Here is a 26,706-nt window from a genome sequence, read left to right as displayed (position 1 = left end):
GGCAAGGAGGGAGCTGAGCGTCCAGCTAAGTGGAAAGTCGATGATGGCAGTTACATCGGCGGGTAGAGATACCCATCGATACAGCTGGACCGAAGATAAAGTTAATCAAAACGATACAAGGAAGATGGACGATAAGGCAGGGGATGAGCAGGAGAAGTCTAGGATGACGCTGAAAGCCGGCTCCTTCGTGTCTTTCGACTGCAGCGGTTCCCCGCAATCCCCCGGGTTGCTGAGTCAGCAAGCACCCACAGTCCTGATTGGTGCCCTCACCGACCCTCACCTACTCGGACAGCCTCCGAGACCTGATCGAGTCTTGTCGCTGACTCTCTGCAGCGCTACTGGACATAGCTGAGTTGGCAGGATGACTATTGTGGCGTCGATTGAGTCTGGCCGTTGGAACTCACTCAAACCGTCAGTTGCGATGTGGTAGTTAACGACCCAAAAGCATTGTCTCCAAGCGCACTGACTCGCAAACGTGTAGGTATCGAAACTGGAAATCTGTTTTACAACACAGGTAAGACCCGGCTTGACTCAGACAGAGGGCTGCACTGCGTTTGGCTCCCGTTCAGGCTTCAGAGCACGCGATATCTCGATAAGGGTAGAGCCTAGGAGATTTATCTCCTTGGAGCACCAGGATTTCCATTGTTTATATTTTGGATGCATGGGCTATCGCAAGCCCGTCGGTACGCTATACCGGGTTCATATCGTTCCAAGAAAATCATATTTCTGGAGGATTATGGGTTGGCGCCACGAAGGACCGCCCAGCTCTGTGACCGCAACTGGGTTGCAGTAGTCCGATGTCTGTTCCTTTCGTCCAAATTCAAACGGTGGGACGTGCTACCGTCCGTGGGATTGTTAAGAGGCTGACCGTCAAGGTAACCGAACCATATTCCATAAAGATAAAATCTGGGAACGCTGCTCATCTGCGTGCTGATTAGTGTGATTGCGTCGGGCGTCTAGACATATTAATGTACCTGAATGATACGCCATCAGGGACATCCTGAGGCGTCCGTTGCCGCACGGGTCCCAGCACTGCATCGTTACAGCTGTCGCCATTGAGACGCGGTCATAGACCACCAGAAGCCTTATCGACACCGTCGCCGTACGGAGGATACAATTATTGATTTTTGAGGCCGACTCTACCGGTTTGCTCCAATGTTGCTTTCAATGCGAGGGTGTTCTCGACTGTCGGCTGGGATCGTATGTCTTTTGCCAATCCATACTAGAATGTGAACGAAACGATAAAGGACAAAGAGAGATAGCGATGCTAGACTGCTGGTATATCATACTGCTTCTAATTCAGGGTCGAATGTGCCTGCAGAGGCCGATTGTCCCATCGACGAAGGACGTTGCGTTTAATCGCCGCGCCCGTTCAACATCACGATCTTTAGTCGTTATACAAGGCTTACATTAATATTGGGTCCTCAGATACTTAATATTAAAGCCTGGTATGCGCCTCGGAAAATGAAAACCGAAATCTAATGAGTCCCTGCGGTCAGTAAGGGTACTGAGGATCGTATGATGTCGCAACGCGGTGGAAGCGGAGACCGGGTTCCAGATCTGATGCCCCGACAACAGGCTGAGGACTCGGCGGAAAACATTCTTGCATGGACTATCGCTGTATCTACTCTAGATCCAGGTCCACGTAGAAAATCAAGCATGATCACAGTAATTAAGGACACGGGAGAGTCGAGGATCGTTGGGTGCGGCTCACGGCCCACTGATCGGCCATCTTAGGTACGCCTCCGCGTTTGCAGGCAAAGAATTCTCCCTCAACACCTCGACAGTGTTCAACTGTTAACAACTGGACTCCTGCGCCCCTCAGGATGCAGCGGTTCGAGCCGCCATGACGAACCGTGACCCCGATTTCCGCCATCAACTGGGCAGGTTCCGTCTCCAAGTCGATCCCCCTCCATCCTCGCAGCTGCCCCTCCCGACCTCGTCCTCAACGCCCGCGACTTCGCTTCCCTCGCCGTCAACACCGTCGACGGCCGCTCCTCCTCCGTCTCTACCGCATCGTCTCACATCCCGTCCCAAGCGCGTCTCAACCGCCTGCGATTTCTGCCGCAAACGGAAGAAGAAATGTGACTTTCGCTATCCTAATTGCTCCGCCTGTACTCGAGCCGGTGTGCGTTGCACCATCGCGCCGCCCGGCCCGCAAATCACAAACTCCGTTCCCCGCGACCAGCTTGAGCGGCTCCAGGACCGCGTACAATGGCTAGAAGAGATTGTCCGGCGCAAGACTGGTGTTGCCGTTGCGGACAGACCGACTGGCAGCGCGTTGGACGAGGATGGCGACCCGAATTCCTGGCACCAGCTGCCTGCCATCTTGATCAAGGTTGATCCTAGCAGTCCGCAAGACGCTTCCACAGTGGGAGGGTCTACAAGCGGTCTCGACTCAGGTGCGAGTCCAGCGTCAAACGATCCGTCGGCAGTGGGAACTGAGCTTCCCAATGTTGGTGAGATCTTTCGCGACAAACTCGAACACCGTCGCCCTTCCATGGCCCGACCGGTCGTTTGCGCTTCCCCATTGCACTTTCTCCGACTGGCATCGTTAGAGGAAGCTGAGCGGGTGGCTGGGCAGTACTTTGATAGCATGGGGTATCAGTATCCATTTCTCCACCGTGCCGAGTTCTTCGACAATCTTCGACGGATCTATGCTGGCGAAATCCTCAGCCCGGAGGTGCACCATAGCTATCACATCACCATCGGCATTTCCTTGCTTATCGGGTCTGCGGAGGATGCTGAGACGAGGGCTATGGAGTTTTATCGTGCAAGTAATAAAACACTTTCCATAGCTTTGCACAACGAAGATCTTACCGCGCTCCGCGCACTGCTCAGCCTGGCTCTTTATACCCTGTTCGCGACCACCGGTCCCAGCATCTGGCACGTCCTGGGCACCGCTCTACGACTAACTACCAGCTTAGGTTTACACAAAGCACGGCATCCCACCAATCTACACGATGACGAAATGACCAAGCGCGCCTTTTGGAGTCTTTACAACCTGGATCGACTGATCGCCAGCACATTAGGCAGGCCACTGGGAATTGCTGACGAAGATATCACCGTATCCCTACCACGAGAGTTGAACGACGACGGAACCGAAACGCCAGGAGCCAGCTCCATGACCATTCCAATACAGGTCATTAAGCTGCGCCGCATCTTCTCCCGAATCTACCGTTACCGTAAGCCCTCCTTGCCAAATGCTCCGAACAGCACAGCCTTACTAAAGAGTCTAATGCCTACAGTATACAGCACAAACCAGCCTCCACCAACCCCCACCGAGCTCTCCATCAACCTCCGGCACTTCCGCCAAGAACTTGATGAATGGCGCAGCACCAGCCCCGTCTACCCGCCAGCCCTCCTCTACTCAACCAGTTACTTCGACTATCTGCATGCCACAACCCTTCTTCTCCTTTACCGCCCCAGCCCACGCAACCCAACCCCGGACCAAGCGAGCATCATCAGCTGCGGCAACGCCAGCATCGCCGTGATCCGCTCCTACTGGGAAAGCTACTGTGCCGGTAAACTGAAATGGATTTGGCTCACGCTCAGCCAGCTCTATTTCGCTGGCATAACGATCCTCTGGTGCCTGAATCGAAACTTCCACAGCGTGAACGAGGGGCTCGGACCCGTTTGGGAGCCAGACGAGTTGATGATGCGAAGAGCGATTCAGGCCGTCGTTGTTATCCTCGAGGCTTTTGGGAAACGTAGAGCTGGAGTTGATAAACTGGCTGAGACGTTCCGCGCGCAAAGTACCACTATCTTCAGCCATCTGGCTTATCAGCGGCAGCAGCAGCAGGCTATGGTGCCTCCGCCGGTACCTCAACCGCAGCCGGTGGTAAATCCAGTGTATATGGCGCCGCCAGTACCGCTGGCTCCGGTTCTGGATGATGTGTTATTGGTTGATGCCTCTAGGACGATGCCCGTCATGGATCCCCAGATGGCAGAGCAGTTGTTTTACTCTTACGATTGGTTTCAGGAGGAAATGGCGACCTATTATACCTTATAGAAACTCCTGAATATGGAGCGTTGGATATGGCTGCTATGCCATGTGGTCTTGTTTCCCGAACAATGATGCGATATATACACAAGATTACCTTAGTTGGTCTAAATATTATATACAAATCTCTAGTTTAGATCGAAGCGTAATTAATTATTCCCAAGTGGTAGGCCCGAACCGTTCATGGGGTGGAACAGTCTTCCACGGCGTGCCGCGACCATCGGCCGTTCTCATGAAGACTTCGTTCCCCCACCACCTCAGCGGCCCAGCAGGTAGCATAATACAAAAAAAGATAACGACGGTGGAAACAGCGACGCCTGAATCTAAGGCTGCGCTGAGGACATAGTCTGGTTATTGTTAGCCGGCGTCCACATTTTTGAGGAAGAAAGCTTGAAGCAAGAGATGACGTACTATACTTCGACCACCAAGCTGGACGTTTTCGCTTGACAAGACCGTTGAAAATAACATTGACAACCCACCATGACGAAAAGTTGATCCCTGTAGCAGGCGGGACCATGCTCATTGCGCCGAATGCGACGGGCCAAGATATGTAGTTTACTGCCTTCCAGCGGCGCCCAAGAAGGTACGTGATAATGACAACCACAGGACCGGCTAGGAAGAACCAGAGAAGATTCCCGTAGATTTGGCCTGGGCTGAAGTTGCGGGCAGGACCCAAGGCGCCTGGTTTGGTAATGTCAGCTAGTTAAAGGTCTATAGATCAGGTTGTAGAATTCACTACGTACCCCATATCAGAGATGAGGAGAATGTGACTAGACCGTGCGGACAAGTGAAGCCGCCGTCAGCATGCGGGGTGCAGATGCCGTCGAAACGGGTGAGCATGAATACCGTGACGCCGCATTGCACGATTGCGCCAATGAGCGTAGCGAGACCCTGCGCGAAAAAGAGGGTGCGCGGTGCAATGTGGAGGTAATGCGCCAGTTTCATGTCTGCGACAAATCTGGAATTGCATTTAGAGAAATTGGGGACACATGATAATGGACTGTTGGTACTTACTCTAGTCCCTGCGAGACCGTCACATACCCGTAGAACTTGAAGGCCATGTTGGCGACAGGCTTCCCGAGAAAGGCATACCCACCGATGAACTCGGTGATTAGATTCAGTTGGTTACTCGTAATGTTCGTCAGGGCTTTAATGATGCCCACGGGGATGAAATATATTATCGGCAACACGAAGGCAAGAAGGATGCCCCAAGCCGGCAGGCGCGTTTCCCATACCTCATTGTTCACAATACTGAGTATGAACATCAGAAGGCTTACTGCGCCAAACCACCACCAGGGAACTGGGGTATATGATTGCATGAGCCGAGAATGAATATCTTTTTTGTGTCGCCCACTCCATTGCTGAAGTAGGTCCTTTCCATGGTATAGAGCCGTGTGAACGAATATCCCGGTGAGATTGGCAAATGCCACGCCATAGGTGACGGCAAACCCAGCGGGTATGAACATCGGTGAGTAATTTCGATAAGCCTCCACGTTGACGGTGCCATTGTTGATGTTCATCACACGACGCGTATCGTACATGCGACCAGTGTTATCGAAGGTGTTGGAGTCCAGGAGCGGCAGGTAAGCGGAATACCATGTGTTCGTATAATAGATGATGGGAACAAGAATCCAGAAAAAAAAGACAAACGATCCCATAACGTTTAAACCTGCCCAGAAAGGAACTAGGAGAGGGCTGTCGTTGGCGAAGACAACTTGAGACCAATCCAAGGTCAAAAGCGACATTCCCAATCCGGTTTTCTGCCCGAAAAGCTGATTGACCACAACATTCTTTGGTGCTATCCAGCACACGAAGCTGAACATACTAAGGGCGGTAAACAAATACCCCGGAAGGAAATACCAGAGGCCGCCGCCAACGAAGACAAGGAGGAAGAACTTCTGCCGCGTGATTGTCCATCCGTCGGCGACTTTGTTGGATTTTGAGTGCAAGGTAGAAAGAAGGGCTGCATTGGACAGAACCTGCGGCCAGATCATAGTCGCTGGTTCCACGAGCCAGCGTGAAACCATCCCAGCGACGCCGAACCCGAATAGTTGGGTCGTGATGCAAAAGAGTACCTGAAAGCCGCCTTGCGACGGCATATGGTAGAATTTGACCATTGCCTCAATGACCTGAGTGGCCGCAGCTGATCCAAAGGAGACATTGGCCATTATCGTGATCAGGGCATGCTCTTTGATGTTGAAGCGGCGGTCTGGATTGAGCCAGCCCAATGGCATCCATTTCGCCCACGCACAGCCGATTGGATATGCTACCAGCTGAGCGACCAGCGCGCTAATTCTGACGCTAGGTTGCCGTAGACTAAAAAACTGATTCAATCCACTTCCGATCTTAAGATAGCACTCTCAGTCAGCTTTGGAAAGTGAAAAAGTGAGAGGTCAAACCGCTGAAGGTGCGCATACAACTGTGAAAAGAATACCAATTATCCACATTCGGATCGTATTGAGAGGCAATTCTACGTCATCTACAGGCCGAACGACAGCTCGCACCTCCGGGAAGGGCGAATCGTCCGCCTCGTAGGGGAAGATCTTCTCCGCATCGTGGTCGTCAAGGACGGCATTTCTGTCGACTGCGTCATTGCTCTCCACGTTATTAATCGGCGATTCCTGTGAAACGTGACAATTGTATCAGTACTTGGCCTGCAGAAGGCGGACTCAGACCGCTGAGATATTACTCAATGTAGTAATATCATGAATCAGGCGTTGTCTCGCAGTTGACGAGAAGCCCAATGAAATCGCATTGAGAGGCAGGATGCAACCCACCTTGCACGAGCCTCCGCTAAGAGGCTTCGCTTCACTCTCCCGCATCATCCATGACACGCCGAAGCCGGCGGATGAGGTCCAGCGCTGGGAGCGCAGGATCGAGACCTCTGTTGTGGGTTATCCGAGAACGAGCCAGGTGGAGTCAATACCCCTGGGTTGATCGTTGATCACCGAGATCAACGGGGCCGTCGGTAATTGGGTATGGTAATTATCGGGTCGGAAGGATCATATAACGTTTTCGGGTTGTGTTGTTGCCGGTGAGACTGGGACGGTTGTCAACTCAGGAACGATTGGGGAGTGGAAAAAAGAGCCTGCGGAAGATGAGATGCCGTGCCTGAGGCCGCACATCCTCCACCGCTCTGGCTGTTACACAGTCGCTTGCGTTGTGGCCATTAAGAGTCGAGTTCTTCTTCTACGAAGATTTGTATCTATGCATACGAGGCTCCAGCCATGTAACACGAATACGGCTACTTCTAGCATACTGATAGTCCACATTGCACGCCATTGCAAGCGAGTCCCAGTCCGATTTGCGAGACCCGGTCCCAGTCGGAATGATCCGCCCGTCAATCTTTTCCTTCCAGTTTAAGCTGGCAGGCTGCTTGGATTGGAACCACAACCAGCCGGTCATTCGCCATTCATTGACCTCCCTTTGGCAGAGTGGACTGATGGCGGGCCAGAAATCCGACTAATCTAGCAAACGAAATGCAGAGGAGGGATGCTAATATGAGCCTTGACCATCAATCAGCGGATACAGCCGACCGTCTCCATCCGCATCGATAAACCCCACGGCGCGATGTCGGAACAGGAAACTGACAATCAAATAGGTTGGAGACTCTCTGTTGCAATGGCATTCCGGCGCTGTCCTCTTATTTCCACCAATCTACAAATCCCTTGCTGCTCGTTGACGGCTCATCTTTTCATTAAATCTCTATATCTTATTCGTCGAGCCTTGTTCCAGGCAATCCGGGATTCGTCATATTATCACTCCCTGAGGTATTCATACATATAGAGAGCATCGCGGCGTTCATTCTCGCTAGGTAACAAGAACACCAAACGCCATGGGAGACTGCACCCATCCTTCCAGCAGTGTCCCGTTCCCCCAACGGCCAATCGTTATCCTAGGTGCAGGAATTATAGGATGTGCGACGGCCAGACAGCTTCTTCTCGACGGCTTCTCTGTGACCTTAGTGGCTGAATTCCTTCCCGGTGACCAAAACATATTCTATGCCTCAGCTTGGGCTGGAGCAGCATGGCATGCAGCGTCTGGCATCAGTGCCGATCACCGCTATATCCAGGCTGTTACCCACCGGCATTTATTGAAGATGGCGCGAGACGAGCCTGACTCTGGGGTCTGTGTCGTTGACGGCCGTGAATACGTCGAGCAACCTCCTCCCGAGAACTCTTCCGCCTGGGGGAAGACAGTGCTTAATAAGGTAAGGAGCTCTGGCGAATATAGTTGTCCTTGTCTAAAAACGGCGTAGTTCCATGATCTCAATCCGGGTGAATATCCGCCAAATTTCAATTGCGGGTGGGCTTACGAAACTGTGGTTACTGATCCCTCACGACACATGCCCTGGCTCAGGGGAAAGATTATATCCCTCGGGGGCCAGTTCGTTCGCAAGCGAGTTGAGTCTTTGGAGGAATTATACGTCTTATTTCCCGAATCGAGGATATTCATCAATGCGAGCGGTATTGGAAGCAAGTATCTAAGGGACGTGCGTGATGACAGATGCTTTCCTGAACGTGGCCAGAATGTGTTCTTCCGTACGAGCAACTGCAGAAATCTCTACTTTCGAAACGGCAAGGAGTACACATACATTATTCCTCGACCGTTATCCCAGGGCGTGATCCTGGGAGGGGTCAAGCAAAGAGACACTCTGTAAGCTAGAAAACCTAGTATGTGACTCGTTTACTAATGACAGCAGGTCACCAGAAGTAGACATGGAGATTGCAAAGGATGAAATTGCCCGGGCGCATCGTCTTGCCCCTGAGATCGTACCCGCAGATCCACCGGAAGAGTCCCTCAGCTATATCATTGGAATCCGTCCTTCGCGAGAAGGAGGCTTTCGACTGGACTCTGAGAAAATCGGGGACCGCACTGTTTTGTCAGCATATGGGTTTGGGGGTGGAGGATACGCCTTTTCATACGGGATTGCTGACGCCTTGGTGAGGATGGTAGAAAAGGCAGAAAGAGACCACATTATTTGGTGATACTGCCGTTATGAAAAATGTCCCACGTCAAACCCGCTGCTGCCAACGCTGCGAGACACGTCGTTCGAAGTGGTTGTTGTCCCAAAGAAACTGATTAACCACACCCTCCTTGCTCTTCCCAGAAACTGCTGTTTCATGACAAGGCAGCACTGCCTCACATGCCCGCCATACCAGCTACTTATTCTCCGGCCTTTCTCTTTTTCCCAGCCACATCCCCTTGGCTGAACATTGCGTCCAGTTTTTTCTGTCCTTTCTCTTGTTTCTCGACTTTAACCTTCTCGGAAACAGGCGGCAGACCCTGAACACGCAGCTTTGCGTCTTCTAATAGTTCAACTTCCCGCTCTCGCTGTTTCTTCACAGTTGGCACGGACCACGAATTCGAAGTGGCCGACTTGTACGCCAGTTTATACTTGGACCCTTCAAGGACGGTCTCATATGTGTTGGCGTCGACCTTCTTAACATACTGGGACCATCATGAGATACAGTCCTTTCAAGCTGAAAAAAACAGGCCTCTTTGCCGCTCAGAAGTACCTGCGGGAAGGGATTTCATACCTGATGCCCAACAATAAGCCAGTGGTACTCTGTTCCAACGGGCGCACCGCTACCCTTTGGAGCCTTCCTCGCTCGTCTCTTATTAGTCCTATAGTCGATCCTCCACAGATCCGGCTCCTCCTTGGTCTCCTTCCAGATTCCCTGGTCATAGTTCCAAGTGTGCGAGCCCCCAACTGCCATTCCAGAATAGTATTTCCCATTGTATGACTTTAGCGCATTGTAACCACCAGCAAAGCCCCGTTTCTTCTCCGTGGCAGTCTCTTTATCAGCTGAATCGTCTTCATCTTCAACAGCAACACGTTCTGTTTCCTCAGGCATCTCTTCGTCTGTCTCTGGGAACGTCCCTGATGACTCGAATTCGCTAGGCTCCATTGGCTCCTCTGGATTGTCTGTTAGGTCGTCAGAGCCTTTGAAACTGTTTTGTTCCGCGTCATTTCGCTGCGGGGATTCCCCTTCCTGGTCTGGAGATAAGGGATAGGTTTGTTTTTCGGGTTGCGGTTTCGAAGCTCTAGTTCTGCGTTTCGGCGGCATTTTGTCGATTTCGTTCGGTTGTAAAGGTACAGAAATCTGGTTAATAGATAGCTTGGAATTTCATCTATAAGTGCTCACGAGAAAGCGTTCCTGTTCAAGTTAAGGGGGGTTTCTGCACATGACATGGCCCTGTTGTCGTCACTATGACATCCTTCATAAACAGCTTGAGAAAGACTTCAGTCAACTACTTTACTTCCCTATGAAGTCCTAAATATAAGAATACTATAGCTACCCAACACTGTATTCTATTGGAAAACAAAATTTGTACATATTATATTGGCCTTCGCTTTATCATAGGTCAGCAACTCTTTTGAAGGAGGAAGTAGACAAGAAGTAGTATGCCACTCGTCGATTATATTCCAACACACCGTATACGGTCGCGCTTTGATTGACTGCTTGCCCCTGACCTTTGATTCCAGCTGCATTATAATGCGAGATCCTGTTGTGATCATGGGAGTAAGGTATCTAGGGCAAGGCTCGATCTCAGCCTATTATCTGACTCTTTAACTTGCCCTACATAAGTCGACCGAGGACTGATCTAGCCCCTTCAGGGGATGAAGATCATTCCGATTCATACCAGCATGTTATTCGCTGTATTACAAGCCGGTTCGCTACCGTATTTGTCTAAAGGTGTCTTATCATATACCACTCTTTGGCTGTCTCAGACTGTAGCCTGGAGCCTGATTTTATGAGTGTATGCCAGCACTTACAATATGCATATTACCTGTCACGGACAGGTCGCTGACGGCCTTCTTCTCGAACAGAATATACTCTGATGCTTCCTACTCTGTCGTGTGTCATGGTAGGCCATGATTGCCTAGGTGGTGGCAGCATTGACCTTGAGTCTATGGCTGGGGTTGCGGAATATAAAGGTCCGAGCAGTTCCAATACCCAAGATACTCAGACAACCGAGCCATAGAGGAAGAGGAGGCAGCTAGACTGTATTATGAACGTCAATGCAACGTCCGAGGACGATTGGATGTATTGCCAATTATTCGGTACGTTTAAGCATTGCGCTTAAAGTCCTAGAATGAGGGTGGGATGCGCGGCGGCAAGATTTTATTTCTAGAAAAACGATTGTTCCAGCGCACAGTGCAATTTCGACATCTCAGGTTCACTACGCTTGTTGTCACGAAGCACAATCATTCGAATGGGTCGTTTGTAGAGATATATAACGTATGTTCTACTTCTTATAACCTCTTATATGATGATTCGGCAGGGTGAATAATTGAAAAAGATTGGGGCATGGATTGCTAGTCATTACGCAAAGGGGAATTGCACTGGAGAATCCCCAAGGTTTCTTTACGACCTGTTGAGGAGTGAATGCAGCCATTCTCACTGCGGACGCTGAGTGCCAACCTATGTATGTATGGAATGTCAAAGCGTATCCCAATGTCCCCGACTTCAGAAATAGCGGGGAGTGCCTCCGACGTATCAGACAAGGACCCGACATCGTACGTGGTACATGGGATCAGACGCTTAAGTCCACACAGAGAGTAGCACTATCTCCACGCCGGTTCTGTGGGAACTTGGCCATTGCCTAGTGCTAGTGATGTAATGCCACGCGCCGGACTGCAATACCACTGCTTGTGTCCTTTCGGAGGCATTGCAGCGATGAAATCCGAACACTCTGGGCGACAGAGCTGTACTCGGAGTAGTCCGTATAGTATGGTTACTATGTATATGCAATATTTTTCAATTAGCTCTGACATCGACTATTGAAGTTTTCTTGAGGTTTCCGCTGGTGGTCAGATAGGCGCCGGGCAGAGATGCGGGGGTACGAGTGTATATATTCCGACCGCTGAAATGTTATGTTCTTATACCCAGGTCAACTTTATCTCAACTCTCAATGCTAAGGTTTCTTCTAGAGATCGCCTTCATATGAGCTAAGTGGTGTGGTGGTTTTGCCACTTCGGTGTGCTGGGTGCTGCGCTGAGCATCATCTCTGCTTGCGGACATTCTCCATCGTCGATCTCGCATCTCTTCTTGTCAGTTGGAATCCAGAACTTGTGTTGACCTACTCCATGCGGAGTAATCTTAATCCTTGAGTCCTGTGTCTCTTGTCTTTGAATCTGGAGATTCCATCGTTTGCGTCATTCGCCTCTTCTGGGTCTTCCAACTCAATCTCTTCTCCCAGTATTTCCGCCCTTCTGACGCCTGGCACTCTCTGCTTTGTTTTGAGCTCTGCAGTCTTTTGTTCAAAAATTGTTGCTGTTTTTGTTATTCTTTCTGGTTGCGGGCGAACCCCTCAGCTTCGCACAACCCAAGCCGCTCCGCCGCCGCCAACCACCTCGACTCCCGCCTGCTTCTCAAGTTTCCTCGCTCCGCTGCGGTCTTGCCAGCCCAACAATCAGCCCCTCCTTCTCACATCCCACCATCTTATACTTCCTCCGCCCCTCGCGATCGGTTCATCTATCTTCGCCTGGAGCTATGGAAGGCGTCGATTTCCAATCTGTCCTTAATAAGGGCAAGCAGATGGCCTCCAACGTCGCAGCCACGGCCACCAACGGCAGTACCAATAAGAAGAGGAGAAAGGGTACCGACTTGAAGCCCATCGTCACCAGCGATTCCGCGACCCCGGCCGATCAAACAGGCCCGACAAGCGATAAGTATGTCGCCGTTCTTTGCTTTGTGTTCTTCTCTTCATCGTGTTACGTTCTAACGATGTCATGAATTAGTGTCCCGCCGTCACGATCTGGCTCCTCGTCCTCCGAAGAAGAGATCGAAACTACCGCCGAGGAAGAAGATTCAGAAGATTACTGCAAGGGCGGTTACCACCCGGTCCAGATCGGGGAACTCTACAATAATGGGCGGTATGTAGTCGTGCGCAAACTGGGATGGGGTCACTTTTCGACCGTCTGGCTCTCTCGCGACACAACAACGGGGAAACATGTCGCGCTCAAAGTCGTCCGATCGGCCGCTCATTATACCGAAACTGCCATCGACGAAATCAAATTGTTAAACCGCATCGTCCAGGCCAATCCATCTCACCCAGGACGAAAACATGTCGTCAGTCTGTTAGATTCTTTCGAGCACAAGGGGCCCCACGGTGTTCATGTTTGTATGGTATTTGAAGTGTTGGGCGAAAATCTTCTGGGCCTGATCAAAAAATGGAATCACAGGGGGATTCCCATGCCCCTAGTGAAGCAGATTACCAAACAGGTGCTTTTGGGTCTAGATTATCTGCACCGCGAATGCGGAATCATCCACACCGATCTGAAACCGGAGAACGTTTTGATCGAAATTGGCGACGTGGAACAAATCGTCAAGACCTATGTCAAAGAGGAAGCGAAGAAGGAGCAAAAAGAGGACAACCGCAACGGTCGGCGGAGGCGCAGGACGTTGATCACCGGGAGTCAGCCATTGCCTAGTCCTCTCAACACCACTTTCGAATTCAAACACAGCTCGCAAAATTCCCACAGCAGTCTTAGCCAGGTTATTAATGAGTCGCCAGGTCAGACCTTTCAAATTTCGGAAAACTGGACTATGCTGATTCAACAGGCACATCGGAAGCCCCTTCAATGCGACAGCTGCTTGGCATCAAGGATGAGGATGAGCAACAAAAGCAAAGAGAAAAAACTGCGTACGTAGAGCGGCTTCTGGAGGGAACTTCACTAACAGATGATAGCGACCTGTTGGAACGAGAGGTTTCTGGGATCTCGCTTGACAAGCCCTCAAGCGATGAAGATATCGACTGCGGCATTATTTCCGTGAAGATTGCGGATTTGGGTAATGCATGCTGGGTGGGCCACCACTTTACAAATGACATCCAGACACGCCAATATCGTTCGCCCGAAGTCATCTTGGGATCCAAATGGGGTGCCAGCACCGACATCTGGAGCATGGCTTGCATGGTAAGTTTGCCGCAATTTTCCGTGGCGACAACTAACTCGCCCAGGTTTTTGAACTAATCACCGGTGACTACCTGTTTGATCCTCAATCAGGTACTCGATACGGCAAGGATGACGACCACATAGCTCAAGTTATTGAGTTGCTCGGGCCATTTCCCAAATCCTTATGTCTCTCGGGTCGATGGTCACAAGAGATATTCAATCGCAAAGGCGAGCTGCGCAATATTCACCGACTCCGCCATTGGTCGTTACCCGATGTACTACGGGAGAAGTATCACTTCTCAGTGGCACAAGCCAAGGCCATTAGCGATTTCCTCCTGCCGATGCTGGAAGTGCTACCGGAACGACGGGCCAATGCCGGCGGAATGGCATCTCACGAATGGATGAAGGATACGCGAGGAATGCAAGAGGTCGACTTGGGCTTGACGCCCGGCAGTCGAGGCGAGGGTATCGAGGGATGGGCGACGGAGGTGAAGCGAAGATAGGCGTTACGCCCAGATTGACTCCGATATAACGACACTATATGTCTCGAGCGACGATTTTCCTTCATTTTGTGATGATCTCCTTGCGCATTTTACCACATCTTGGGCCGACGGCGAGTTGGTGCCTGTCTATGATCGCTCCGTACATTCTATAACATCCTCTATCCCCCTCCCCCACTCTGCTCATTCCTTGCCCATAGAATCTGCTTTCCCTTTCCTCTCCTCCCTATTTCGCCTGTCTAGACGCCCTACGATGGTTCATCTATTCCCCGCGATTTCACATTTACGGTTCGAAATAACTGCTGGTATGATAGCTGTTCTATGTACGGGATTTGAAATTTCTGAAGATAGGGCAGCAATCAATGATCTCGCTGAGATGCTGGATGATTTCTTTGCAGATAAGGTTTCACTTCATTAAACGTTTACATTTACCGTATCATCATCACCATCACCACCTTCTGAAACCTCACTAGGCAACTCGGCAGGAAACCACCCAAACCGGCCGAAATCTATATAGAACTCCCCCATGCTGTCGCTCGTTACCTCAACGCCCTCTTCGCGGAGAGCCTCCGCCTGTCTCTCTGCGCTCCCGGGCCCGCTAGCGGAGTAATAGTCAGCTATGTGGTCCTATTGTGGTGCCTTTCTCATGCATATTCTCTCACACGGATATGAACAGAGGTCAAACACACCGATGAGAAATCATCCCCTTGGAGTTTACTACTCGCTGCCACGGCACGTTCCCGCTGTGGAAGTACTCCCCGCTCTCCGGGGAAGGGAGGTGCTTGAGACAGATACCTACTTGACGGGGGCGTTTGGCTGCTCTATATATCAGTTCTCATCCTGACAGCTCCTGTCTATGCTCCCAGCCCTTTGAGGTGGGAGAGCGTACGTTCACCTAGTAAGAGAGCGATATGCCCGTAGGAGGTTACTTTTCCGGCGGGGATCTCGCGCACGGCTGCGTAAACGGCGTTGAACCAGTGCTCTGCTTCCTCTGTGCGAGCCATTTTTATCTTGAATTTGGCTGCGATGAGATTGATGACAGTTGTTTGAGCGGGCAAGCCTGTAATGGTGGATTGGTGATATCGTTGCCTTCGAGGAAGTAACACCACCACACGCACTTCACGAATGACCGATGTAAACAGCGGGCTTATAGACTTAATCAACCCATTCACCTTGGGGTGTCGTAAACATGCACTTGCTGATTTGTTGCTAAAATCCCGTATTGTGAAATTATATACTAACATACCATACCGGAGAATCGTTGTCCCGCCGTTGCTCGCCTCCGCCGCCAAGCCAAACCACCGGAGATCTTTCAGTCGAGCTCATTTCCAATATCAACTACCAGCTGAAAAGCGAAACACCAGCTACAATGCCATCCTCCTCATTAGCCGAATATCTGGCAAAGAATTACCTTACTGCGGACCCCGCGACCCCCACAGATCGCCCCAAAAAAAAGCGCAAGAAGACCAAAGCCACCGAAGTAGAATCACAAGGGCTCATAATTGCGGACGACGACCCACCCGATCTCCGGAGCACGGCTACGCTGAGTTCGAAAGATAATGATGAGTACGGACCTGTTGTGACAGGCGCGCGAAGCGCAGAGTTTCGCAAAACCAAGAAGAGTAACTGGAAGACTATTGGGTCCTCTACGAGCACGGGTACGAATACAACTGCAGCTACGGGGCAAAATGCTGGGCGGGACGAGGCAGACGCTATATTAGCGGGTGCGATGGCCGAGGAGGATGCGAGGCGGGCGGCGGGTGATGAAGACCCGATGATTGTGGACCAGGACGATAATGAAGACGATGGAGGGCTGCGAATGGAATCGGGCGCTCGCGCGGGTCTACAGACGGCGGAACAAACAGCGGCTATGGTAGCAGCGCAGCAGAAGAAGCGAAAGGCAGAAGAAGCGCAATATAAAGGGAAACACGGAGACGCACAAGAGACCATATACCGAGACGCCTCGGGACGGATTATCAACGTTGCGATGAAGCGGGCTGAAGCGCGGCGGTTGGAGGAGGAGAAGCGGATTAAGGAAGCGGAGGCGAAAGAGGCGCTCATGGGTGATGTGCAGCGGGCTGAGAGGGAGTCTAGGAGGGCGGCGCTGAAGGAGGCAAAGGTCATGCCGTTGGCGCGGACGGCGGACGATGAGGAGCTGAATGAGGAGCTGAAGGCGCAAACTCGGTGGAATGACCCCGCGGCGCAGTTCCTGACCAAGAGTACAGGGGGTGGCAGAAGCAAGACGGGGAAGCCGCTATATAAGGGGGCATTTCAGCCAAATCGATATGGAATCCGGCCCGGGCATCGGTGGGATGGTGTGGATCGGTCGAATGGGTTCGAGAAGGAGTGGTTTGCGGCGAGAAATAAGAAGGGGAGGTTGGAGGCTCTAGAGTATGAGTGGCAGATGGATGAATAGTTACCTACCTACTTGGACTTATACTGAACTGTCATTGTCGTGCTGGACACGACCCAAAACATAATAGAGAAACAAGCATGCAAGAACCTCGGCTATACTGACCAGACCTTTCACTGTATGGCCGCCTAAACGGCGACCTCAGGCCTGATGGTTGAAGTGGTTCAATTTTTATGGTTATACCAAAATGACGAGCTGCTGTCATCGGGCAGTGCAATATTAACCAAGGCTCGGGAAGGTGCAACCAGGAAGCGCGTGGTAAGTTTACAGACTACGCCAAACTTCAGTCCCAGATCTAGATTCGAGGAACGAGCAGACTAGAAGGTATGTGATTGCACGACGCAGGTGACAGTGATCAGCTGCAGTGAGAACGAGACAGACGCATGATAAGACAGGACAGTCCAGTCGGACGGGAATGCTAATCGCATCATCCCTTACCGCATGACATCACACAGCAAGTGACAAGGGGTAGCAGACAACGTGCCTGAGGCTATGGCGTCCAGTTGACACTCGTTGAAACAATAATCCTCGGTTCCCTCGGTTGAGTTGACGAAAATAAGAGTTCGACCAAATTCCCGAGAATAGGTGAGGGGAAGTAGAGGGCGGATTCCATTGGCAGTGGAAGGTGCTCGATTGATAGGCTACCGTTATCAGTATCATGGATGACTGCACCTGCCGCAATCAGCATCGCCTCCTCCTGCCTTGCCCGCCCGGACCTCCTGGCGATACGGGGGGGTGGGTGATGATAGATGATGGGCAAGGTCATGATGGCTAAATTCCGGGCTGACGTCTTTGACCCTGACCCTGACCTTGACTTGCCAAACAAGGTCCCCGACTTCAGATCTCTTTGACCCAGTGGTTCTTTCTTCTACCAAGTACCCCATTTCTCTCTTTGACGACAGGCTTGGTGACTGGTTCTTTGTGACTCACCCGATCTATAGGCGCAGTCCCAAGCGCCATCCCTACTGAGCCTCGCTTCATTACTCATTCGGCCTTCTGCTCTTCGCGCAGGCATCCTCTTCCTACTCTATCTTCTGGCTGTCACCTAATTCAAGGCGCATCCGACGGAGAACTTACGAAACCTACAAGAACTACGGCCCGCTTCTGTACCTCGCATACTGTCCTTCGAACCCAGCCAGCCCCAGTATACTCACGCCGCCATGTCTGGCTCGTTCAATAACAGCGACTTGCGCCAGGCTGGCACGGCGGCCAAGCGAGTCCACGACCACAAGGCCAAATGGGTTCATGGCGGCCGTTTCGCTCGCCCTGGTGCTGCCGCTCCTAATGGTGTCCTCCCAATAACTCGACCCGCAAAGCAACAGTCGTACGAGTCCCCCAAGTATACTTGAATGGCGTGTATTAGTCAGGCTAACGAGCGCAGAACGTCATGGACCCGACGGCAACGTCTACGCGACGCACAGCACAGCTCCACACTTGCGAAGGTCAATTTCCGGAACGATGTGCGCGAGGCTCTCGACGAGGCGACATCCGAATCGTCCGGCGTAGAGGATCATGACGTTCTCGCAGTTGCAGCGACCATTCCCGAAGTCTACAAGGCAGAAGGCCCGGTTGACCTTTACGAAGTATCGGGGGAGACACTGTTCAACGCCGTTGTCGACAAGGCGGTGGAGAAGTTCGAGATAAAGGAGACAGAGAAGTTGGTCAAGGAGTATGAAGTTATAACTCGTGATCATGAGCTTTCCATCGGTTACCTTGCGGATGAGGACGAGTTCGAGCTGGTTGACCATGTCAAGCTTTGACGATTTTTTCTTTCTCTTCCCCCCTGGCGTTTGTATTATCGGTGACGGGCACAGTGGCTTAGATATCTTGATTCGCATGGTATGATTTTGGTGTCTTTGGCGCTTCTGTCTTTTTCTCTCGGTCGATGCATGCTGCGTTGTTGATCTTTGCAGTCATTTGGCGGGCGGTACCAGCTGTTGCGATCTTGCCGGTGTGCTATTTAATTATACCGATCAGAATGAACCAAAGTAATAGCCACGTTTTCCAGTGCGGCGTTTGTAGACGGAGTAGTGAATAGTCGATTTGGAGAGAGGGGAACGTGAAATGAGGGGAAGGTGATGCGATCGCTGCCTCAGTCCCGACCGCGACATAGGGACCTTTGAACGATACTGTAGTTACGGTCACTGATAGCTAAGGTCGATGAAAGTTGGCAGTAGTATTATGATAAAATAAAGGCATCTTCGATTCTGATTCTGGAGTTGAGTTAAGCAGACCTGAATGCAGTTGCTAGGCTGTCCAGGATTGTTTACCGAAGACAACCAAAACAAAGGAACGGAAAAAGTCTCGATCCTGGAAATCCTCCGCAGATCAACCTCGACGTTCCGCACGTTCATCACCCATCCTTTGATGTGTATCGGTGCAATTTCGGTTTTCATCTGCTGTCGTAATGGATAAACGAACAGCTGAGAGTCCGATGGACTTCGAGTGGCAGTCCAGAGCTCCCGGTGATGTGACTTCGCCATTTTACCAGCTCAGTATGCAGCATGACAATCAGAAGAAGCGTGCGTTCCCATTAAGACTTCTCAATAGACTAAACTTACCATCACAGGTTCACATAATGTATTCGACTCCCCCGAGAAAAAACAGATGCCTGCCCTTCGCGAGCCCAACTCCCAGCCCTTCCTCTTCTCGCAAACGAAACCCACAGCACCCGGGACGCCGAAATCCGTATTCGCCCAGCCAGCGTTCATGACACCGCGGAAATTTGACCTCGACTTCTCCTCTGGCGCCGAAAATATGTCATCCCCGGAGAATGCAGACAATGACGATACACCCGAGCAGCCTACGAAGACAGGCCATCGGAATTCTCTTTTCGGCATGTATGGACGCTTTGCGCCGAGTCCGGGCAGAGGCGAGATTCCTCGATTGAGCCACTATTCTAACGCAGCAGCGCGACGGGTTCAGAAGAGGCGATTGCGGAATAAAGCGTTGGATCTACGGGTTCGCAGGGACAGTGATGATGAGAGCGACCGACCGAGTAGCAGCGAAGGGCAACAGAAGGTGAAGCATAAAGGCGGCCACAAAGACAAAGCGCCGTCGTCGCCGACGTCTACATTCAAGAAATTCTTTACCTTGGTGGAGGCTCATCCAAATGTCCCGAACATCCTCTCTTGGTGGGCACAGCTCGCCCTCAACTTTTTCATCTTTTCTATGGCTGGATACGTCCTTTGGGGAATAGTTTGGACTATACGGGCCGAATTCGACCAGGCCGCTGAGGCCGCGTCAGATACGATCCTAGCTGAGATGGCGACCTGCGCGAAGGACTACGTTGATAATAGGTGCGGCGGAGGAGATCGACTACCGGCTCTGGAGACCGTTTGTGCGAACTGGGAACGGTGCATGAACCGCGACCCGGCCAAGGTTGGGCGGGCTAAGGTGTCGGCGCAAACCATGGCGATCATCATAAACAGCTTCATCGACCCGATCAGCTGGAAAGCGATCGTAAGTTTCATTCCTTCACCGCAAGCCAAGCTAACATGTGCAGTTGTTCTTTCTTGCTACTATATCGACCGTCACCTTTGTCAGCAACTGGTCCTTCCGCTCGTTCAGAAACCGCTACAATCATGACTTCTCTCCTCAACCCCCCGACTACCAGCGCCAGCCATCTGGCCAGCATCATCCGCTACCGCCGCAGCTCCCGGGGCAGCATACTCAGTTTGGATATGGGACCCACCACCAGGACGATCCAACCGGGTTCGTAAAACAGGACGTCCCATTACTCCTCGAGAACCATCCCCAGGCTATGAATATCACCGACCGTAGCCGGGAAAGATCGAGGAACCCCCGCACACCAAGCCCTGTCAAGCGGGGAAGAAAGCTTCTTTAATTTCATCCATAACATTAAAGCATCAGCGACCGGACCGGGCGTTTAATTGTTACCTTCGGTGTATTTCTGTTTGATTTTTGGCGATAGAGTCGGGTTTCGGAACAGGGATTTATCATATCATGAGAGCACTTCATTTGTACATATTCAGCTGCATCGACTGATATTCTATTTTTCTTTCTCTTTCCGCGTGAGACATCCGGCAGTAAGGTCGGTTTGACAGGCTACACTAACCTTGTATGATGCTACCCAGCAACCAGGGCCGAGTGGATTGATCCCATCACGGACTACGATATACGGTGAAGGCGGGGCGATATGATTAACACGTGCCCAACCGTGAGCAAGTACTAGCTTTCGAGACGAATATTGACCCTTATGGCGGCTTTAATAGCTGGCGGAGAAGATACAGCTGGATGTATGATCATCCTCAGCGAGCCCTCATTCAAGAACTTCACGCAGACCTACTGCAGCCGTCACGGTTTAGCTATTGCTTCTGCTATGAGGTCGACAAAATTGTTGACGACAAAAAACCATATACAGATACGGTTTGCTGGAAGAAAGAAGGCCAACAGATTAATTTCGACATGGCGACTGTGTCTTGTGCGATCACTGTGGTTACATGGCTTAGGGCCAAGAAGCGCTGATCGCCCGATCAATATCGCAGCCCAGTCCATCGTCCAACCACGGCCCTGGCCGTCTTCTGCAGCATTGTAACCCAAGCCCTGCAAACTCTTGGACCGATCTCCTCCGCGAATCGTTCTCACGCCTCCAAATATTCCACCTGCAGCCAGAGGAGAGCTCCTCTGTTATCTCCTCGCCAGCGGGGAATATGCCTGATAAAGAATGACCTCCTTCCTATATCGCGATAGTCGAGGTAGTATGGCACGCGGCATAGTGCCTTGGCTGGCTCAATCACGGGGAGATGCTATATTGTCTCTGGCCGTGTCTAAAATCTATATAAGGCCGGTGAGACCCGTGAAAAACTTCAGCTATCATCATCGCCTTTCTCGATTGTCCTCAAGTCCCTCATTTCATAATGAAGCTCTCAGCCCTATCTCTTCTCTCCGTGGCCTGTGTGGCAACAGCGTCACGCCATGGCGCCGAGACAATGGAGTATCTCATGTCCCTGAAGCAGCAATCTCGAGAACGTGCCCGTGTACAGGGTCTGTTTGATATCAACCGCTACCCCGACGAGGGAGCCAAGAAATGCACGAACGGCAAGGCAGGAGAGTACTCTTGCGAGAACGTCGACCTCTTGTCCTTCCTCAGTCACCAGGCTCTGGGTAGTGCCAACCGTGAGGGTAATGATGTCTGGGGTGAGCACTCAACGTCCGTCGCCAAGAGCTGAGCTAACCGACGTAGGCTGGACTTCTGCTGAAGGTCGCGAGTTTGGTATTGTCGGTCAAACTGACGGTGTTGCCTTTGTTGAGATTCTTGAGGACGGTAGCCTCGAATATGTTGGACGCCTGGGGACTCAAACGGTCCCATCCACGTGGCGCGATATCAAGGTTATCGGTGACCATGCCTACATTGGCTCCGAGGCTGCAGGGCATGGGTTGCAAATTTTCGACCTCAACAAAGTATGTTAGCTTCCCATTTCACAACGAGCGCTTGCTGACAGCCATAGTTGACAACTGCGTCTAGCTCAAAGCCGACCGTCTTCTCCACAAAGAGGGACTTGACCGCGTGGTACAGAGGTTTCGGAAGCTCTCATAATATCGTTGCGCACGAGGAGACCAATATGATCTATGCTGTTGGAACAGCCCGCAACCTCAGCTGCGCCGGAGGCCTGTGGATGGTCGATGTGTCTGACCCAGCCAACCCTACCTCGCCGGGTTGTGCCAACGAAGATGGTTATGTGCATGATGGTAGGTTGAGGGATCTGCGCAGTTGAGAGCACGAGCTGACTTACTCAGCCCAATGCGTCATTTACAAGGGCCCGGATGAGAAATATATCGGTCAGGAGATCTGCTTCAACTTTAACGAGGACACACTCACCATTGCCGACGTAACCGACAAGAAGAACCCGATTCAGATCTCGAAGACCCCCTACGTCGGCGCCAGCTACACTCACCAGGGCTGGCTCGTTGATGAAAACGACCACTCCTACCTCCTCCTCGACGACGAGCTCGACGAAATGGACGGAACGGGCTCCGCCGCTAACGGCCACACCACCACCTACATCTTCGACATCAAGGATCTCTCCGCACCCAAGCACACAGGTACCTATCAGTCCCCCGTCCGCTCGATCGACCACAACCAGTATGTCGTCGCGGGTCTCTCTTACCAGTCCAACTACGGCAGCGGTCTGCGTGTCGTCGATGTCAGCTCTGTCTTTGAGGACCCGACGGCATCTGGCTTCAAGGAAGTCGGCTCTTTCGACGTCCACCCCGAGGATGATGCAGTTGGCGGTGAGGTGGAGTTTGTCGGGAGCTGGAGTGTTTACCCGTTCTTTGCGAGTGGGCATATCCTGCTCAACAGTATTGAGCGCGGTATTTACTCTCTCAAGTATACCGGCCCGGCCGCGGAGAACTAGGTAAACAACTGCCGAAGCCAGTGAGCCTGTGATCTCTACGCACGAGCCCGGCAGCCTACGAACTGTCCCTTGATCAGGTCCCTAGGTATGAAATTTAGGTAGCAAACTCCTCGGAGCAGACTACTGCTCCGGCAGTCCGGAAAATTCGGAAACATCTGAAACATTCGTGCCCTTACATGTCTTTTTCCAACCCTCATAAAGTTCGGACCCTGTTACAAATATAATCCTCACCTCGGTACCCCGGCACTTGTCGCATCGGTAGTCAGTTTGATCTCTCCGATTTGGATCGCAGATTCAACACTCTGACTGTGGTCGCCCAATCGTGTCCCTGTCGTGTCCCCGCACTTCTTATGGTTGCCGGACTAGGGCACACACAAAACTTAGTAGACCCTGCATGAGACTACAATGCCGTTGAAATACCCAAAATTGTATAGTCGAAGCAAGACTAACATCGCTAATAGCGTATCGTTGTTGTCCGGTCTCGGAGATCAGGGCTGACTTGGCTAGTTCCCGCTTGCCGAATTTTTGGACATGTCGCAGTCTAGTCCTACTTTGAGACACGAACGCCCGAGATGTACCCAGTTGCCTACTGAAGATGTATCGAGATCCTAGGGAAAAGTCAAATGGTACTTGTTGGAAGTTGTCCTTGCCTCGGTGATCCTTCGTCTGTGAGTGCGACAATGGGGTATAAATATCCCATCGACCCTGGCTAGGGTGGACTACACAGACAGCAGCAGAGGAAAGCCTCATCCTAGCTAGCCCAGTCCAGCCCAGATAGACTCTGCCCGGTGCATTGAGTTATTCATTCATTTGATTTGCTCCTTCATTCTTTGATCACAAATCACGCATTACTCGTTCGGTATGAGATTCCACGCCATTCTCCTCGCGGCTCTGGCCTCCCTCGCCATCGCCACGCCCCTCCCCAGCGATACCGATGTCTCCCTCGAGCGCCGCCAGAGCATGAACTCCAACGACCTCGAGAAGGGCGACTGCAAGTCTGTGGCATTCATCTTCGCCCGCGGCTCCACTGAAATGGGCAACATGGTACCTAGCGCCTTCCCCCCAGATTAGCAACCCTTTTCGGCAAACTACTAATAGTACAAAGGGCTTCGTCGTCGGCCCCGGTGTCTGCAGCAATCTAAAATCCACCCTTGGCTCCGACAAGGTCGCCTGCCAAGGCGTCGGCGGCGCCTACACAGCGGGTCTGATCCAAAACGCTCTCCCGGCAAATACTGACTCCGGCTCCATCAACGAGGCCGTCAAGATGTTCGAGCTCGCCGCTAAATGCCCGGATACTCAGATCGTGGCAGGAGGGTACAGTCAGGGCTCTGCTGTTATTGACAATGCAATCCAGAAGCTCGATGACAGTACTAGGGACCGGGTTAAGGGTGTTGTGCTGTTTGGCTTCACGCGGAATCTCCAGGATAAGGGCCAGATTCCCGGGTACCCGAAGGATCAGACGAAGGTATACTGTGCAGTGGGTGACTTGGTCTGCTCTGGCACGTTGGTTATAACCGCATCACATATGACGTATGGTCTGAATGCCGGAGATGCAGCGAAGTTTTTGGCGAGCCAGGTCTCGGTTTAGAGGCCATCTCCTCTCTTTCTGTGCTATGTGTTTGATGGATAGCTACTGGCTGGGAGCTAGTTGCTCGCTGTGAACCAGCAGCCTACCTATCTACCTTGGCTCAAGTCGCACTCTGAATGAATGATGACTGGCGGGTTAGCAGGTCTCGCTCGATCACCTCTCGTTCCTGTCTTTTGCTTTTTGGTTTACTTTCGATTCTACTGGCTGGCAAGCTATGCAGAGCATATCCATGCTGACTTTTACAACCAAATTATCACAGTTTTTCTTTTTTTACGTGTCATTTTACCATGAAAGCTATCGACATTTCCACCGGCGAGGCAAGACTATAAGTCAGTAAGATGAGAAGAGAACGAATGCTTTGTATGTTAAAAGACCGAATTGGACGCAGTAACCTATAATTTGACTTTGATCAACTAAGAATATCCAGTAAAGAGCTAATAATTGGCCTCCATTTTCAGGTCCAAAGCCTTGCTAGTAGAGTCAGTATAGTAACCAGCTTCTAAAAAGTTGAAGAGCCTATGGCCCAGACTTTGAGCTTCAGTCCATGCTTTATCCTACCCCAAATACTATACCGAAGTGGCGGGACTCCTAGCTTCATACCCTTTTCCCTTCCATTTTGACAGTGCTTCAAATCTTGGGCTTGGGCTCTAGGAACTGTGGCACAACAATTGCTCACCTCGAATTTCTGGATGGGTCTACGCTAATACTTGTCCTCTAGTATCCTGGCGTCTTAAATAGGAGGGCAGATGGGCAAGCTTTCTCTGCGGTTCAAGCTATATACGTGCTTGCTAGTGACTATATATCTGACCTAACCGCGTACCCGCGGACAGATGAACTAGCCTTGCTTGTCTCAAGCGGACTGAGAGGAAGGAACTCTACTAAGTGCCTCAGTTGGCCTTCACTTTGACTTCCTCGTGGCAAACTGGCCTGGACCGAGTCAGCCCTATCTCACCTACCAGACCGCATAGCTAGTCTAGGTATCTTGACAAACATCATCACTCTCCGCTACTGACATTATCTCAGAGGAGGATGTGAACATGCATCTACTGGCTTGACGTTCCAAATGCAGAAGGCACCGAGAGGTGGAGGGAGGCCTGGTGTTCGACGAAGATACGAGCCATCGGAGTAGGGAGCTTCTAGACATGTCTAATTAATCCTTGAATCTTGCCCACCAGATAGAATAGTTATCATTGCAGAAAGGAAAAGCTTAGACCTCGTATGGGAAAACAGCCTGTCTCATTCTCAATGTTGCGACTCTTCCCTTATAGACAATGGATGCCCAGGTACAACTACTACAGCCCACAAATCCAACCACAACCATCTAAAATAACGGGACATATTCCTCCTCAGCCAGCGGTAAAACCACAAGAGGATATAATAATTGGATCGCATACGCCGCCACCGTAGCCGCCGCGTATCCCCTCCATCGCCCGTCGTCGCGAGAATCAGCATAATCATCACCACATACAAAAAGCATCGGTATCTGCGTTTTATCCAGATCACCAGTGTCAGATATGGATATTATCCCCTTGATTCCAAAATTCTCGCTGCACCTATCACGAAGCCACGCATCCACCACCAGCTTGTCGGCGACGGCTATCGTCCCATTGCGCACTACTGGTCGTGTATAATCTGGCCTAACGGGCTGAGAAACAGCATTTTGCTTATTATAGTTGCGGGGAATCCGCACTTATATTCCGCCTGCACAAATACATCATCCGCGACACCTGGGTACGCATAAACCGCCCTTTCCTCTGGATACCACTCGAACATCTTGGATAGGTAACTGGTGATCTTGCTGGGAACGCCGAGGGCGGGGTCTGCAGCTAGTGCGGGCGGCTGCTGTGAGGAGACGAGAATATCCTTCCTGGGTGAGAGGAGGTTCATACGGTTTGGATCAAGGCCGGGTGACGCCGGC

At 51.5% G+C, this 26,706-nt stretch overlaps 12 protein-coding genes across 12 annotated transcripts; 8 read left to right on the top strand and 4 right to left on the bottom strand.

Moving 5' to 3' along the window:
- The first annotated feature begins 1,619 nt into the window (after positions 1–1,619).
- BDW70DRAFT_134431 (putative C6 transcription factor) lies at positions 1,620–4,054 on the top strand. The gene is made up of 3 exons (XM_073736504.1): positions 1,620–1,737; positions 1,788–3,185; positions 3,249–4,054. Exons 2-3 carry the CDS (start codon positions 1,847–1,849, stop codon positions 4,010–4,012), a joined length of 2,103 nt encoding a protein of 700 aa, XP_073596911.1. The 5' UTR covers positions 1,620–1,737; positions 1,788–1,846; the 3' UTR covers positions 4,013–4,054.
- Positions 4,055–4,117: 63 nt separating this feature from the next.
- Positions 4,118–7,110, bottom strand: optF (small oligopeptide transporter, OPT family). Its single transcript, XM_073736503.1, has 6 exons — positions 6,781–7,110; positions 6,421–6,624; positions 5,018–6,348; positions 4,747–4,961; positions 4,415–4,684; positions 4,118–4,350 (listed from the first exon to the last, which is right to left on the bottom strand). The coding sequence occupies exons 1-6, from the start codon at positions 6,826–6,828 to the stop codon at positions 4,157–4,159; spliced, it is 2,262 nt and encodes a 753-aa protein (XP_073596910.1). The 5' UTR covers positions 6,829–7,110; the 3' UTR covers positions 4,118–4,156.
- A 614-nt stretch (positions 7,111–7,724) lies between these two features.
- On the top strand, positions 7,725–9,264 carry BDW70DRAFT_32825 (FAD-dependent oxidoreductase). The gene is made up of 3 exons (XM_073743769.1): positions 7,725–8,213; positions 8,262–8,659; positions 8,706–9,264. Exons 1-3 carry the CDS (start codon positions 7,839–7,841, stop codon positions 8,989–8,991), a joined length of 1,059 nt encoding a protein of 352 aa, XP_073596909.1. The 5' UTR covers positions 7,725–7,838; the 3' UTR covers positions 8,992–9,264.
- BDW70DRAFT_32821 (uncharacterized protein) lies at positions 9,081–10,090 on the bottom strand. The gene is made up of 2 exons (XM_073743768.1): positions 9,544–10,090; positions 9,081–9,454 (listed from the first exon to the last, which is right to left on the bottom strand). Exons 1-2 carry the CDS (start codon positions 10,072–10,074, stop codon positions 9,170–9,172), a joined length of 816 nt encoding a protein of 271 aa, XP_073596908.1. The 5' UTR covers positions 10,075–10,090; the 3' UTR covers positions 9,081–9,169.
- A 2,189-nt stretch (positions 10,091–12,279) lies between these two features.
- On the top strand, positions 12,280–14,535 carry BDW70DRAFT_32784 (serine/threonine-protein kinase). The gene is made up of 5 exons (XM_073743765.1): positions 12,280–12,683; positions 12,753–13,528; positions 13,576–13,657; positions 13,703–13,928; positions 13,973–14,535. Exons 1-5 carry the CDS (start codon positions 12,505–12,507, stop codon positions 14,408–14,410), a joined length of 1,701 nt encoding a protein of 566 aa, XP_073596907.1. The 5' UTR covers positions 12,280–12,504; the 3' UTR covers positions 14,411–14,535.
- A 286-nt stretch (positions 14,536–14,821) lies between these two features.
- Positions 14,822–15,411, bottom strand: BDW70DRAFT_159096 (MGMT family protein; the record flags this gene model as incomplete). The annotated part of the gene is made up of 3 exons (XM_073740638.1): positions 14,822–15,005; positions 15,097–15,223; positions 15,297–15,411. The coding sequence occupies 3 exons, from the start codon at positions 15,409–15,411 to the stop codon at positions 14,822–14,824; spliced, it is 426 nt and encodes a 141-aa protein (XP_073596906.1).
- A 252-nt stretch (positions 15,412–15,663) lies between these two features.
- cwc26 (putative cell cycle control protein (Cwf26)) lies at positions 15,664–16,839 on the top strand. Its single transcript, XM_073743766.1, has one exon. The coding sequence runs from the start codon at positions 15,777–15,779 to the stop codon at positions 16,821–16,823; it is 1,047 nt and encodes a 348-aa protein (XP_073596905.1). The 5' UTR covers positions 15,664–15,776; the 3' UTR covers positions 16,824–16,839.
- Positions 16,840–17,980: 1,141 nt separating this feature from the next.
- On the top strand, positions 17,981–18,580 carry BDW70DRAFT_159094 (uncharacterized protein; the record flags this gene model as incomplete). Its single annotated transcript, XM_073740637.1, has 2 exons — positions 17,981–18,144; positions 18,202–18,580. 2 exons carry the CDS (start codon positions 17,981–17,983, stop codon positions 18,578–18,580), a joined length of 543 nt encoding a protein of 180 aa, XP_073596904.1.
- Positions 18,581–19,152: 572 nt separating this feature from the next.
- Positions 19,153–20,921, top strand: BDW70DRAFT_134415 (putative nuclear envelope protein Brr6). Its single transcript, XM_073736502.1, has 3 exons — positions 19,153–19,342; positions 19,390–20,282; positions 20,326–20,921. Exons 1-3 carry the CDS (start codon positions 19,228–19,230, stop codon positions 20,665–20,667), a joined length of 1,350 nt encoding a protein of 449 aa, XP_073596903.1. The 5' UTR covers positions 19,153–19,227; the 3' UTR covers positions 20,668–20,921.
- A 779-nt stretch (positions 20,922–21,700) lies between these two features.
- Positions 21,701–23,200, top strand: BDW70DRAFT_159092 (uncharacterized protein; the record flags this gene model as incomplete). The annotated part of the gene is made up of 4 exons (XM_073740636.1): positions 21,701–21,980; positions 22,027–22,244; positions 22,292–22,532; positions 22,581–23,200. 4 exons carry the CDS (start codon positions 21,701–21,703, stop codon positions 23,198–23,200), a joined length of 1,359 nt encoding a protein of 452 aa, XP_073596902.1.
- A 228-nt stretch (positions 23,201–23,428) lies between these two features.
- On the bottom strand, positions 23,429–24,143 carry BDW70DRAFT_134412 (uncharacterized protein). Its single transcript, XM_073736501.1, has one exon. The coding sequence runs from the start codon at positions 23,948–23,950 to the stop codon at positions 23,549–23,551; it is 402 nt and encodes a 133-aa protein (XP_073596901.1). The 5' UTR covers positions 23,951–24,143; the 3' UTR covers positions 23,429–23,548.
- BDW70DRAFT_167260 (cutinase family protein) lies at positions 24,062–25,132 on the top strand (the record flags this gene model as incomplete). The annotated part of the gene is made up of 2 exons (XM_073742182.1): positions 24,062–24,244; positions 24,306–25,132. 2 exons carry the CDS (start codon positions 24,062–24,064, stop codon positions 24,786–24,788), a joined length of 666 nt encoding a protein of 221 aa, XP_073596900.1. The 3' UTR covers positions 24,789–25,132.
- Positions 25,133–26,706: the final 1,574 nt, after the last annotated feature.

The sequence above is a fragment of the Aspergillus foveolatus genome, assembly GCF_047715535.1.
Source record: "Aspergillus foveolatus strain CBS 279.81 unplaced genomic scaffold BDW70scaffold_18, whole genome shotgun sequence".
NCBI lineage: Eukaryota > Fungi > Ascomycota > Eurotiomycetes > Eurotiales > Aspergillaceae > Aspergillus > Aspergillus foveolatus.
This window is presented reverse-complemented; position numbering and strand designations above follow the sequence as displayed.